The sequence below is a fragment of the Tenrec ecaudatus genome, chromosome 11 (genome assembly GCF_050624435.1).
Source record: "Tenrec ecaudatus isolate mTenEca1 chromosome 11, mTenEca1.hap1, whole genome shotgun sequence".
Taxonomy (NCBI): domain Eukaryota; kingdom Metazoa; phylum Chordata; class Mammalia; order Afrosoricida; family Tenrecidae; genus Tenrec; species Tenrec ecaudatus.
The window spans coordinates 92,608,110-92,621,654 of record NC_134540.1 but is presented as its reverse complement, the minus strand read 5'-3'; the positions used below and the strand labels follow the sequence as shown (position 1 = coordinate 92,621,654).

Genomic DNA, 13,545 nt, shown 5'->3' with positions numbered 1-13,545 from the left:
TGTTTTTGATAGTCAATAAAACCTAAGCAAACAGTCCTCTGGTCGTCCCAGCTTACGGTGAAGAGCCATATCACATCAACAATGGCGTCTTCTTAATCTGCCTTGAATGGCTCGCACTTTACTGTGAGTGTCTGCCTGCAGGTGCTTTTTGATCATCACATGTAAAACTTTACTCTGATATTGATGCCACTGTTTCAGAATCTCCGTATTTTCTTTGGAATGCCACCTATGTGGATCTTACAGCTTGTGGGCAGGCGACGGTGCTCTAAACCTCTTGGCACGCACCAGAGAGCACTTCCAACCTTGCACTGTATTCAGCCAATTCTTCAATTTTGCACATCAAGGCTTATTTTTTTAGTCCTATCAGTTTAAGAAATACTGAATGTTTTCTTCCTTTTTAATTTTTATAGCTTTACACATCTCATAAAATACTTCATTTACTCAAGCTGCTTTTTACAATTGGAATGTTCTTTTAGGCTCTTTGATTTTGTTCATTCTTCTGTTCTGTGTCGCTATTCTATGTGCTTTGGCAAGTTTGGGGCCTCTTCGGACACCCATTTCCTCTCTTTCTTTCCTGCTTTTGAGGGACTTCCTACTATTCTCATGAATACTATGTCGATGTCATCCCAATTTACCCGACTTCAGTTATTACTGTTCCCTCTGTTAAATCTATTCGTGAGATGGGCTCGAAATCCAGGTGGGATCTACTCAAGGTTGTACTTGTTTAATTGTTATTCAGCTTGTTGGAACCGTGTGTGTGTGTCTGCCGATGTGTTCAGCAGGTGTCCATGGCCTGAACCTGCCCGATGATGCTGAGCTTCCCAATTGTTCTTTCTAAGAATGTAGTCTATTTTATTCCTATCTCAATGCATACAAGTGTGTGGTGAACACTGTTCATGTTGTTGAATGTAAGTATTTCCAATGAATAGGTTGTTGGTCTTGCAAAAATTCTGTCACACAGTCGACAACATTGTTTCTGTCACACTAATATTTTGCAATTACTGATCCTTCTTCTGTTTCCAACACTTGCATTTCAATGAACAGTAATTGTGAATGCATATTTATTGCATATGTGTTCAAGTGTAACCTGCAGAAGTTGGTAGAAGCCTTTGATTCCTTCATTGTTATCACTAATGTTTGGTTCATATTTTTGAGTGTTCATGCTAGTCACTGGTTTTCTTTATAGGTGTATGGGCATTCTCACAGACAATATGGCGTTTGGTGATAGATCTTGATTTTTTTTTTGGAGGGGGAATGAATGCGATAGGATGCCAATCCTTTTCCGTTTGCCATTCCTGCCGTATTAGATCCTTATATAGATTCGCCAATTAAAAATAGCCAATATCAGAGTGTCACTGGGACTTCTCATGTCTACCAGCTGCTTCTAAAGCAGACAGGGTGCTTCTCATATTTATGTCACACGGAGTAGAGCCTGGTATATTGTAGGCATGTAAAGAGTTATACCATGTGCACTTTGCCCCCTCATTGTACTACTACCCTTCCAACTCTGAAACATCATAAAACAGTCCCCAAACATGACTTAATAAATGAATAATTGATTGAAGTGGTAACATCAGGCAGAAATATATCTTTTTAAGCAAAGGAAAATAACTTAAAGGAGATCGACCTTTTCTGGCCTCCTTTTCTTCTTCTCCTTCTTCTTCGAAGCATAGAAATTTAAAGCCACTTGTCTCTAATGTCAAAGTGCTAACAGTAGCCCTAATACTCAGGTCATTTCTTCTTTTATCAGAGAAGAAGTGGGTCTCGTTTAGTAGCAAAATGAAGGTTTTTTTCTTATGAACTTATTACATTGAACTCTTTTTAATGGTGATGTTGAATTTATTGTAAATATAAATCATGTCAAAAGGAGCTATGATGATTTTAATTGGGGTTGTTTATCACCCATCCAAACCAACAAGCTAAAAATATGTATCTGTTGCCATCCAGTCAAATGTCAATTCATTGCAACGCTTTAGGGTAATGTAGAACTGCACTGTGGGGCCTCAACACTCTCATGTTACAGAAGCCGACTGCCACATCTTGATCCCATCCATGAGTGGCTGATGGTCTCCAACCACAAACCTTTCATTTAGCCGTTGCTTAACCACTACACCACTGGAGTTTCTCTAATGTAATTTATCAGCCGCACTTGAAATTTAGAGGATGGAGAGACCGCGTTTGAAATGGCTTTTGGATTCAGCACTGAATAGTTTACTACTCTTTTATCATGTCTATATGATTTGACCTCCATTTACATAGCATTTTAAATTTTCTTTCTTTGCGCTTGTAAATGATAAAGCTCATTTACCACCAATCATAAAGATGATTTGTGTGCTTCACAAATCTAAGTAAAGCAAATTACCCATTATCCTTCCTGGCATACTCTCCTTGTCTTCTGATCTTCTACTTATTATCTCAAAATTAATAAATTTTAAATGTCCACTGAATAATATGGTGTTTTCCTAAATATCCTTGCACAGAATTTTAACCAGCATTTGAGATATAACCTATGTAACTTATAAAAATGAATAGCAATAATGAAAATGTTCAGCATCTAATTTATGCCACTCAGGCAACTACCCTTATATACTTAAGCCTCATTGACTCAGTGACTATTACTTTCTATAATAGAAAATGAGGAAAGTTTCCTGGGACCCCCCTCAATGAAAGTGCTTATCATGAACAGTAGTTGATTATTGCAGACAGCAGTCGGTGTTTGTTTATCAAGCAGCCACAGATAGCTCGCGCTTGTTGATTCGAAGATTGCATTCTTCTGCACTCACTGCATTATTCAGGATGTCAATATCCTCATTAAGAAAGTGCTTGCTAATGGTTTATGCATAAAAGTTTCACCTTTTATGATGTTCTTGGGAATTCCGATATATTTAGCACACATTGAGAAGCTTTGAGAGGGTAGGAAAAAATTCTTTTTCTAAAGGAGAAGTAATGACACCAGGGATTTGGGACATTTTATGTCAAAATCCTTCTTAATAAGCTTAGTTCACATCAACAGTTGCTGGAAGTCACTCTGCAGATCAGCACATCTTCTGTAGAGGAACTCAATTTTCAAGTCTCTTTCTGTAAGGAGCATTGTTATCAGAGTCACCCTTTAGTGTAAATATAGATTATATATAATCATATGTGTCATTATGATAAACTACTAAAAAGAGCCAAAGATTTAGAAGAAACATAGGTTTTTTTCCTATTTGATATAAGAATGAAGTAATATAATCTACCAAATTCAGCAGAATCAGTTTCAGCACATTATAAGGCAATGAGAGTAACACTAACTGCTAAATGGAGATGTAGGTTTTCTTTATTTATCTAGTTAGTAGGCTCACTCTGTTTTGTCTTAAATTGGCATATATATATATATATATATATATATATATATATATATATATATATCCTCTACTTGCTTTATTAGATGAATTGAAATTTATTATTCCATTTCTTTTTCCTATTATACTAACTTAGTCTTTGCACAATCTATCCCTATTCTTTGGAGCCTTGGGGGTGTAGTTGGTTATGGAGTTAGACCGCCAATCACAAGATCAGCAGTTCAAAACCACCAGTTGCTCTACATGAGACAGATGAGGCTCGCTACTTTGCTAAAGAATTACAGTCTCAGAAACCTACAGGAGAAATGCTCCTCTGCTCTGTAGGATCACTATGAGTTGGAATCGACTCAATGGCAGTGAGTGAGTTTTATACCTATTATTTTAGTATTTATACCTATTATTTAGTATTGGGCCTCACAGATTTGTTTACTTTTACCATTTTTTAAATAATGCTAGAACCTTGTTATTGTTGCGGCTGCTACTGGTTTGTTATTAGGCTTCCTAAAGTTAGTTCCTACTCATAGCACCTCTGTGTGTGACAGAAGGAAACTTCTTGTTTCTGTCATCCTCAGTCATTTCTTGATTGAATTATGGCTGCAGCCACAGTGCCGATCCCTTTGGTTGAGTCGTCTTCTTTTCCATTACCTGTCTACATTACCAAGCCTTCTCTGGGGAATGTCACACCTGGTAACACAGCCAAAGTAGATAAGACCAAGTCTTACCATCTTCACTTCCAAGAAGCACTCCAGCTGTACCTTTTCCAATACAGATGTATTTGTTCTTCTGGAAATCCAGGGTATATTTCCTATTCTTTGCCAACACCCTCATTTAAATGCATCAATTCTTTCTTAGTCGTTCCTATTCAATGCCCAGCTTTTGCATGAATATGAGCTGATTGAAAATACTATGGCTTGAGTCATTTGCACCTTAGTCCTCAAGGTAAAGTCATTACTCTATAACCCTTCAAAGAAGACGTTTGCAGCAGATTTCCCTAATGCAATGCGCCATGTACCTTGGGGGCTACTTTTTCAAGGGCACTGATTGTGGATCCAAGTAAAATGGAACCCGTGGCAACACCAATGCTGCTTATTGGTCCAATCATGGAGATTTCTGTTTTATTTATGTTGAGGTATAATTCATACCAAAACTGTACTGTTTCATCGTCATCAGAGGTGTTTCAAGTCCTCTTCACGTTAGCAAGAAAGACTACGTCACTGTGTATTGCAGATTGTCACTGAGTCTTCGTCCCATCTGGTATCACATTCTTATCATGTCGTCAAGTTTCTTGGATGTGTTGCTCACCGTATAGCCTGAATAAGTGTGGTGAGAGGCTATAACTCTTACACACACTTTTCCTGCGTTTAAACCATGTAACTTCCTCTTCTTTTGTCCAAATGGTCCTCTTGTAAAGATTCATGTTTCCCCTGATATCGTTTTCTTAATATCTGGAGAATTGCTTGAGTAACTTCTCATGGCAAATGTCTTCCTTTTGGCTTACCCAAGGTGATCTTTAATTCACTTTCATTTTAAAAGATTATTTTCCTCGGCATGCAGTTTTGTTATCTTTCTTTCAATACTTTAAAATGTCTTTTATATTTTTCTCAATTCCAACCTTTCTATTAGAAGTCTGCTTTCACTCTCATTGTTGGTACATGGAAGGCAATATGGTTTTTTCCTATGACACATTTTTGAACTTTTTCCCATGTCTTTCAGCACTTTTACTCTGACCGGTGTTTTGTTTTCTTCTTTTAGCTTTGAAGTGCGTTTTTGCTTCTTATTATTTTCAGAACTGCTTAAATATGCCTTTCACAAATTTGTCTTTGAATTAACTATTCTATCCCTTTAAATCAGCAAACTTATTCCATTAAGTATTGCATGGCCATATTCCTTATCTTCTACTCCAGGGCTCCACTTGTTTGTATGTCTTTATGCAATGAAACATGATCACTGATGTTTTTATTTCACATATTGTGTTTTTGTATTTCCTCAATTCACTTGATTTTCCTCATATATTGTAGTATCATAGTGAAATTCTTCATTCTTTTCTTATTTTGTCCACGTTTTCTTCTACTCTCTAAAACATTTCATGGTATTATTGCAGAATTGCTATCTGTTAACTCTAATATCTGGATCATCTGTGACTTTGTTACCTTCTTGAGTGTTAGTAATATGTTCATATCTCTTCACAGGTACAGTATAGTAATTTCTGACTGAGTTCTGAACATTATGTAGAAACTATTAGCCTATAAACTAGATGAGTTTTCACCTGCAAAGGTTCTTCTACTGCCCACTAGAAAGCTGGGGAAGGGCTCATCATGCTGTGCAATCAAGAATGGAGATGGCTTGGAACTGGGTTGAATTATAGTGGGTCTACCCAGGCCTCTCCCTACATGCACACACACTCACCCTTTTCTTCAGGCTGGATTCTCTGGACGCTTGATTGAGAGTCTGTCAAGTCTCAAGGCTAACTTAGCACTGAGAGATGGCAGTAGGTCTAGTGCCCCGTGCACCCCAATGAGTGTTAAAATGTGTCAAATGTTTTGAAAGTGAACTCAGCAATGTGTGTGAATCCATCATCTTCCCAGGCTAGGTCTTGCTTCCCAAACTCCTCAAACACTGTCTGAGATTTATTTTCATTTTTATAAGCATTTGGCCTAAGGAGCCAGCCTCTTGTTAGAACCGTTGAAAAAGTCAGCAAATGTCCTGTGGGGAAATAGCCATTCCCGCCGGGGAGCCTTATGAAGTTTCCCAGTCACTTCTCTTGTCCTCCAACTAGAAAATAATTTATTATCCTTGCTCCCAGAAGAAAAAGAGGTCCTCTAATCCCAGAAAAGAACATAGAATTTGTAAATTCTCTCAGGGAATGGGGGGAAAAAATTTAAGGCTGCTAATTTTGATTCACCTTAGTAAAATTCCTCTTTGTCTCGCAATTCAGTCCCTCTACTTATTTTTTCTCCAAAGCATCCTAATGCTGAAAAGTATAAGCTTTGCAAATCATGCATCCTATCTGCTTTTCACAATGGGTTCAGTCACTACCTTGACTTCGCACTTCCTATCCAGAAATAGACTTTCTTGTGTTATTTTCTAAATATGTAAACACAAAGCTGCATTACAGATGAAAGAACATCTCAAGGCCACTGTAGGAGAAGTAGCTGGGATGAGGGAGGCACAATCATATCAGAGAGATGTTCTCTCATAAGATTAAGTATAATTACAGTCATTTTCACAGATAGCAACTCTGTTTTGACTTTATACCAAGCATCCCCTTCTACAAATGTTCTTCATCTGTAGTCTGAAGCTAAATGCAATATTCATCAGCATGCGAAAGGACTTATTAGTGGAGGAAAAATGCAGCAACCACGAGCATCCATTGAGACAAAGAAGAGCAGGATATGAGATGTGGGGTCCTGACCTTTTCTAGGGTCACTTATTGGATGCTATTAGGCTACAATTGTGCGATGAATGATAAGCAATGTATGGTAACAGGAAAGAGCACAGACTCTGTGTCTCAGCTAAAATTCTGCTTTTACCATTTTGCATGTGACTCTGGGCCAATGAGTCACAATCGACATGATGGCAGAGAGTTGTTTTGGTTTTTTCTGTGCCTCGGTGTCTTTATCTGTAAAATGCAATTCCTGCTCCATACGGTTCTTAATATAAGTACACACTGAATGTGTGAAAACTGCTTAGAAAATACTTAGACGCATGTTTAACATGCACATTCCCCACTCCGCTTTGATGGCTCACTGCCCAGCTTCCCTGACAGTGGAGACAAGCTAACTCCTAGCTGAAGAATTTATTTCCAGTATCATTCACATGTTGTCTTAGAAATTAGACACAAACAAACAGAACCTGTTGACGAGGTCATACTGTTTTAGCTTTGACACACAGCTTTTTATTGTCATTTGGCCATTGATTTAGGAACGATCACAATTCTACTTTCCAGACTTAGTCTGTTTCGGTTTAATATTTTTTAATCTGATCATGTAAAAAGTTAATTTGAGGCATTCCTTATATCAATACCAACTCTCGAGATCTAGTTATGCACCCTAGACAAAGATTCTTTAGGGGGCATCAAAGCTTAAGTATTCAGCTTTAAGGAAAGTATGGTGGCTTGCACCTACCCAGAGGCACTTCAGGAACCCTGCTTGTGAAGCAGTCCCCTTGGACTGCGATCAGCATGGTCAACAGTTCAAAACCACCAGCCACCTTCTGCAGGAGAAAGATGAGACTTTCTACTCCCATAAAGTGTTCCAGTCTCAGAAACTCACAGAGGCCGTTCTACCCTGTCCTATAGGATCGCTATGAGTTGGCATCGATGGCGGGGAGTTCGGTTTTGAGAGACTCTTCGGAAGAAAGTCTTGGTGATCCGGTTCATAGAATCATAGCCAAGGGAAACGCGGGGGAGCACATTTCTACTCTGGCCCTCATGAGTTTGTGATGGGTAGGCATCAATTTGATAATAATGAGTGAAAATAATCTTTGAATACAGGCTTGACCAGCATGGCTCTGCCATTTAACACCATAGCTATATGTCTGCTTGTGGCTTTATTCTATGCTATAGTCTGTTTTTGTACTGCCCCCTCTCTCCCCTCCCCCAACCTAGAACACTAACTAAACTTGGCTGTGAGTGTTCTCCATACAAGGGCTAAAACCAATTTCAACCTACTTTGTTTAACTGCCCCTTGCTTTCAGTGAAAGTACTAAGATGCAGGCGGGAGGGGCACTGGAGAAAAGAGTAGAGAGTTTGAGAAGGGAGTAACCATCGCATCCCCTCTGACTTATCCCGATAATTTCCACAATTCTCCTTCTGATTTCCAGAGCCATACTTTCTTTCTCACCAAATGACTTTTGGATTGACAGGAAAAATAAAAACTGAGTTCTGCAGAGTTCAATTGTCACAGATTACTAGTTACTAGTGGAAAGGGGGTGCATTCAACACCCCTCGTGCTGTCATGCTGTTACTTTCTAGCTGCTTTGGGCTGGATAGAAGGACCTAAAGATAGTCGACAAAAGCAAGGAGCCAATTGCATATTCTGATGCTCCACTGCCCAAACCTGTATATCCCCCATGTTTGGCAGCTCAAGGTCTAAGAGAGATCACACACGGGAATGGTTCCATCACTGTTAGCTTTACTACTGTTATAATCAAATCTGTCTTGGAAGAAGTACAGCCAAAATGCTCCTGAGAGGCAAGAATGATAGGAGTTCATCTTCCTTACTCTGGACATATTGTCAGGAGAAACCAGTCCCTGGAGAAGGACCTCATGCTTGGTAACATAGCAGAGCAGCGAAAACAGAGGCTTACCTTTCACAAGACGGATGGACAAAGTGCCTGCATCCACGGGCTCACACGGAAGAACATGATGGCCATGGCACAGGACCCGGCAGGGCTTGTTCTGTTGCCCATCGGGTCGCTGTGAAGCAGAACCAATACTGTTACTGAGAGGAGGCTTAAGCCTCTCCTCTCGACTCTTGTCCCACCCACAAGAAAGTACTGTAGATGAGGGCCAGCCTTCAGAACAGAGTGAAAGGAAAGTTTTGAGTGGAATCAGTTTATTTTATGGAGAGAGTTCAGGGTGAAACAGAAAAATTCTGGAGAGGATGTGGAGAGATTGGAACTCTCATACACTGCTGGTGGGTTTGTAAGCAGGCGTAATCACTGTGGAAACTGACATGGCACTACCTAAAACAACTGGAAGTAATCATCTGCGGGCATTGTGGGATGTTTTTCAACCAGCAAGTGGTCAACCTTCCACGACTGGCTGGCTTTGAGGCAGTTCCCCTCTCACTGGCTGCTTTTCCACAGCATCCCTTCCCTTTCCAGGTACGTGCACTCCAGAGTTCACGTGGGGTTCTTGCCACGCTCAAAACTAAGGGTCCATTCAACTAGTGTGGGAGTAGTGTGAACATTTTGTATTCCTCTGCCCATGGCCTTTCGCTACTTGTCTGTTCCATTGACTGACAAATGTGTGGCATCTGCCCTTTACCTTCCTTTGTGCTGGGGGAGGGTTTGGGGAAATGTGGCCCTGCCTCTTTTTTATGCTAGAATTTCCTTCCATTATCAATCGTTTTTCTCTTGCCCGAGCTGTGCCTAACACTATCATAAAATAAAGCTTGAGGCAAGAAACCATCAACTAGGTTGGAGGTAATGTCAACCAGTTAGCCTACCTTAACTGAACTAGTGTTTTTGTTGTTGTTTTGTTTTGTTGTTTGTTTGTTTGTTGTCTGTCACTTGTAGCAGCTAATTCTTCTAAGCAGCTTCTATTTTGGTATGGTACTCTATTGCAATTCTCTGCATAGACTTTCTTGTCAGGGTTAATGTACTGGGTCTAGGAGTGGAGTCAAGTTGCCTCAATTGAGGTTTGATTAGTAACTAACTATCTGTGTGGATGGAAGAGCACTTCCTAGAATATAATAAAGCTTAAGACACTGAAATAAATCTATATATCTGTTACAAGCAGAATCAAAATTGTGATAAATGCAAAAAAACTGGAAATGGTGAGCATGTATAAATATCAAGAAGGCATGAGAGAAAGATATTTGATTGTTTGCATAGTCTCCAAGTGCATCACACGTCTGAATGGTATAAACAACTCCTGCTCAACTATTATCCAAAAAAGCAGCCCAAAACCACCCAGTGGTACCTTGGAAGAAATGTCTGGTGATCTAATTCCAGAAATATTAGCCTGATCAATGGAGACATATGTTGTTATATACACAATCCTGCAATCATGGGGGTCTTTAAGTAGATGCTTAAATGGTTGTGCAGGGTAGACAAGCATGGGACTAATGAATATATAGAGATATGACATCACATCTTTATATGTGTGTATTTGCCTTTACCGCAAATATGCCCAGGAATGTGGTAGAACCTATAAAGGGCCAAGTAATAAAAACTTCTTAGACATAAACAAACACCTCAATGGAATGAGTCACTGCGCCTGGGAGATCCAAACCATAGCTTGTCGGAAGAGCAAGTTCAATGGGCCTAACACAGAGTTTCAGAGTAAATATTCAAAATCCTCTGTTGGTGAATAACATCGGAGTCCTAGAAGCACCTGAACAGCCATTCCAAGTTACAACTGTTGGTCTCCTCCACCCAAGAAGAAAGAAGAGGGATGCAAATCTGTAGACTCATGGAAATCATTCATCCAATGGACTAATGACCCAAACCAACATTCTGAGACCAATTGAACTGGGTGGTGTCCAGCGACCACGACCAATTATTCTGAAAAACACCACATTGGGAGGACTGTGGGAGGAAATGGGAAATGTCACTCCAAGTCAGGAAAGCGACTCGGCTTACTGGTCAATCAGACTGCTAGGACCCTCAAGACTATATGGCCCTTAATTACTCTTTAGTTATGGAACTTGATTCACCCCGTGTTAATTAGTCATTTAAATGGCAACATTTCCTCCAGGACGAAGTTGCTCAGGTGAGGAAAGTGACAAGGAATGGATCCGGAAACACAGCGGGGACGTAGGATAGAGGAGGTATATGGAGGGGATTGCACTCCATTGAAACAAAACCTATCTGAATAGAAAGTAGGTGATCTCATGTATAAACCTTCACTTTATTCGCCATAAAAAAAAAAGCCTTTAAAAGGAAGCTTGAAAACTTGGGTGCATGGGGTGGCCATGGGGAGGATCCTCAGATCAACTCATGTTCACCAGTGTACCCCTGAGGTAGTTAGTTTATTGTGCCAACCTGGCCAATAAACACATGCAGGGTTAATTGAAGAGCGGAGGGATAAATGGCTCAGTGAGCCTCACCTTTTGAGTTCTCAGGTCTCTTGCTTTCTGATGGTCGGACCAGGGTGCAGTTGCTTTGGCCAGTTCCCTGCTTCAGCTGGCAGGGCGTACTTCCTGCTAGACATCTCCAAGGAGAAGCCTCATGGACCTACCCTGATGCAGCCCTGGATGCTGGAGCAGCCGTGTGGAGACCCCTTCCAGTACTGAGATGCTTACACATTCACTGATTCGGCTTTCCTCCTGCAGTCAGCATCATAGTGTGTGTTTTGTGAGATGGAGGAGGACTTTGTGAATTGGTGTTGGGCATATGGGTTAATATTGGACTTGTGGGCTTAGGCAGCACTGGGTTGAGATGTTTTCTTGATACACACTTAACCTTTATATAAAACTCTCTCTTATACATGAGTTTCTGTGGATTTGTTTCTCTAAAGGACCCAGACTAACACAGCCCCCTTCCTAAGTATTTTGTCGCAGTAATTTTAATTTAGAAATTAACAGCCAAACTAGTTTTATGTAATTTTCACAGACAGGAATACCAGAAGATTTTATAGCAAAAAGCACAGCCCAGCTCCCTTTCCATCCAAGTATTGCTACCACATATCAAGTTCATTCACAATATTTGATGTTACTCTTCCCCCGCTTTCTCTCTCCTGCACCAGGTTATCCATCAGCTGCGGCTTTCCGAGAATGAAAGTGTGGCCCTGCAGGAACTCCTGGACTGGAGGCGAAAGCTGTGCGAGGAAAGGGAAGACTGGCAGCATATCCTGCACCACACTGAGCCCAGGGCCCCTCCCCCGCCTCCTTGCAAAAAGCCCACTCTTCTGAAGAAGCCCGAAGGAGCCTCCTGCAACAGGCTGCCTTCAGAGCTCTGGGACACGACCATTTGATGTGGCCTGAAATGCAGACTCTGAAAACAAAAACAAAACTGCCTAGTCATCCCAGGCTGCACCAACAGCAGACAGCCTTTGGATAAGTGCTGGGTTCTCCCTCCATACATTTACACACAAAAAGCACATGACACTGAAGTTAAATGTTCAAGGTCCCCTGTGTGTATAAGCGTGTGTGTGTTCTTCCTTAAGATTTTTGTGATGATATTACTCTGATTTCCAGATTTTGTGTCTATATAGGGCTGGGCTAGCCACAGGTAGCCAGAAAAAAGGGCCTCTAAGCGTGCATGAGACCAGAGAGGTCAATGGAACGTGAGGGGATTTGTGTGCACCTTGGACAGCTGTTTTTATAGAACTCTGCAACTGTTTACTGTACTTCCAATGGTTTTATTACATGATGCAGTACATATATTTTGTGTCTTGGTAGGTGTTTGTGTTATATTGGAATTTCAAATGTGAGAATCATTCACATGTTTATTACTATGTTTTATAACTTTATGCAATTGGTGGTGCTCCGTTTTAAAAAAAGAGAATCACATCTAGTTTTTCTCCACATTCCTTTCTCTCTTTCTTCCTTTCCTTTTTTCATTTTCCTCACTTACCGAAGGTACCTAACAATCTCCAAGCTACGTTGTTGCTTTAGCTTTGTCAGTGTCCACCCTCGCAACAGTGTGGCTCGTGTCCAATGCTTTAAATTCCATCCGCTGACGTAGTGGAGGCAGTTCTTTCCTATGCTCTGTGCTCCTGGATATGTGAATTGTGAACTCTGTAATTAACTCTCCTTTCTGGACTTCAGCATAGGTTACGGGACTGTGTGAGACACTCGAGTTAGATGTGTATGGCTTCAAATCCATAGCTGGCTATGTAAAAGGATCATGTTCGTTCAAAGCTATAAACAATACAAATAAGTAAGCCGAGCTTTCCTGGTTTGAGCAATAATGGTTGCATCTCAAGGCGACTGTCGTCCCAGAATCGCACTGCATGACTCCCCCGCTGTATACCCTCCTGTAATGCAATGGCCTGTCTGTTGATGTGCAGCTCCAGCGGGCTGCCAGGCTTTCATGGTATCCAGAGCATCGTGTCTTGCTACTTGGAACTTTTTCTTCATACCAGCCTTTACGTTAATTTGCCAATAAAAGGGTACAATGATTTTCCTCTATCGTATTGTTTTATTTGTTGTTGGATGTAATGTCTTCCTGTGATCACTCTTGCTTTCTGATCGGGGAAATAGGGGCAATGAATTGACCTCACCAAGACACCCTTCATAGTTAGCTCCTTCTTCACAGCATTGAGAGAGTCTCACACTCTAGTGGTAAATGGACAACCGCTCCAAGTACCACCTAAAACCACAACAGAAGGTTGTCTGCCCTCCCTCTAACTTGACGAGAGCGAAGTCTCACTCTCTCACTCTCCTGTCTTCTTTGCGGGAGTTTCCTTTCGGTGCTCAGCTGTGATATCAAAAGCTGGCGGGTTGGAGACTACCTAGACACACCTCGGAAGACAGGCCTGGCTCTCTATTTCTTAAAAACCAGCCATCGAAAGTCTTCTGGTTCACAGTTCTGT

The 13,545-nt window shown here is 40.8% G+C and overlaps 1 protein-coding gene across 1 annotated transcript in view; it reads left to right on the top strand.

The window, feature by feature from the left end:
• MYO16 (myosin XVI) overlaps positions 1–12,100 on the top strand; it is a 599,120-nt gene extending 587,020 nt beyond the window's left edge. Inside the window, exon 34 of the mRNA XM_075562598.1 lies at positions 11,755–12,100. Within this exon, the coding sequence (XP_075418713.1) occupies positions 11,755–11,982 (228 nt within the window). The 3' untranslated portion in view covers positions 11,983–12,100. The remainder of the gene's footprint in view (positions 1–11,754) is intronic.
• The last annotated feature ends 1,445 nt before the right edge of the window (positions 12,101–13,545 follow it).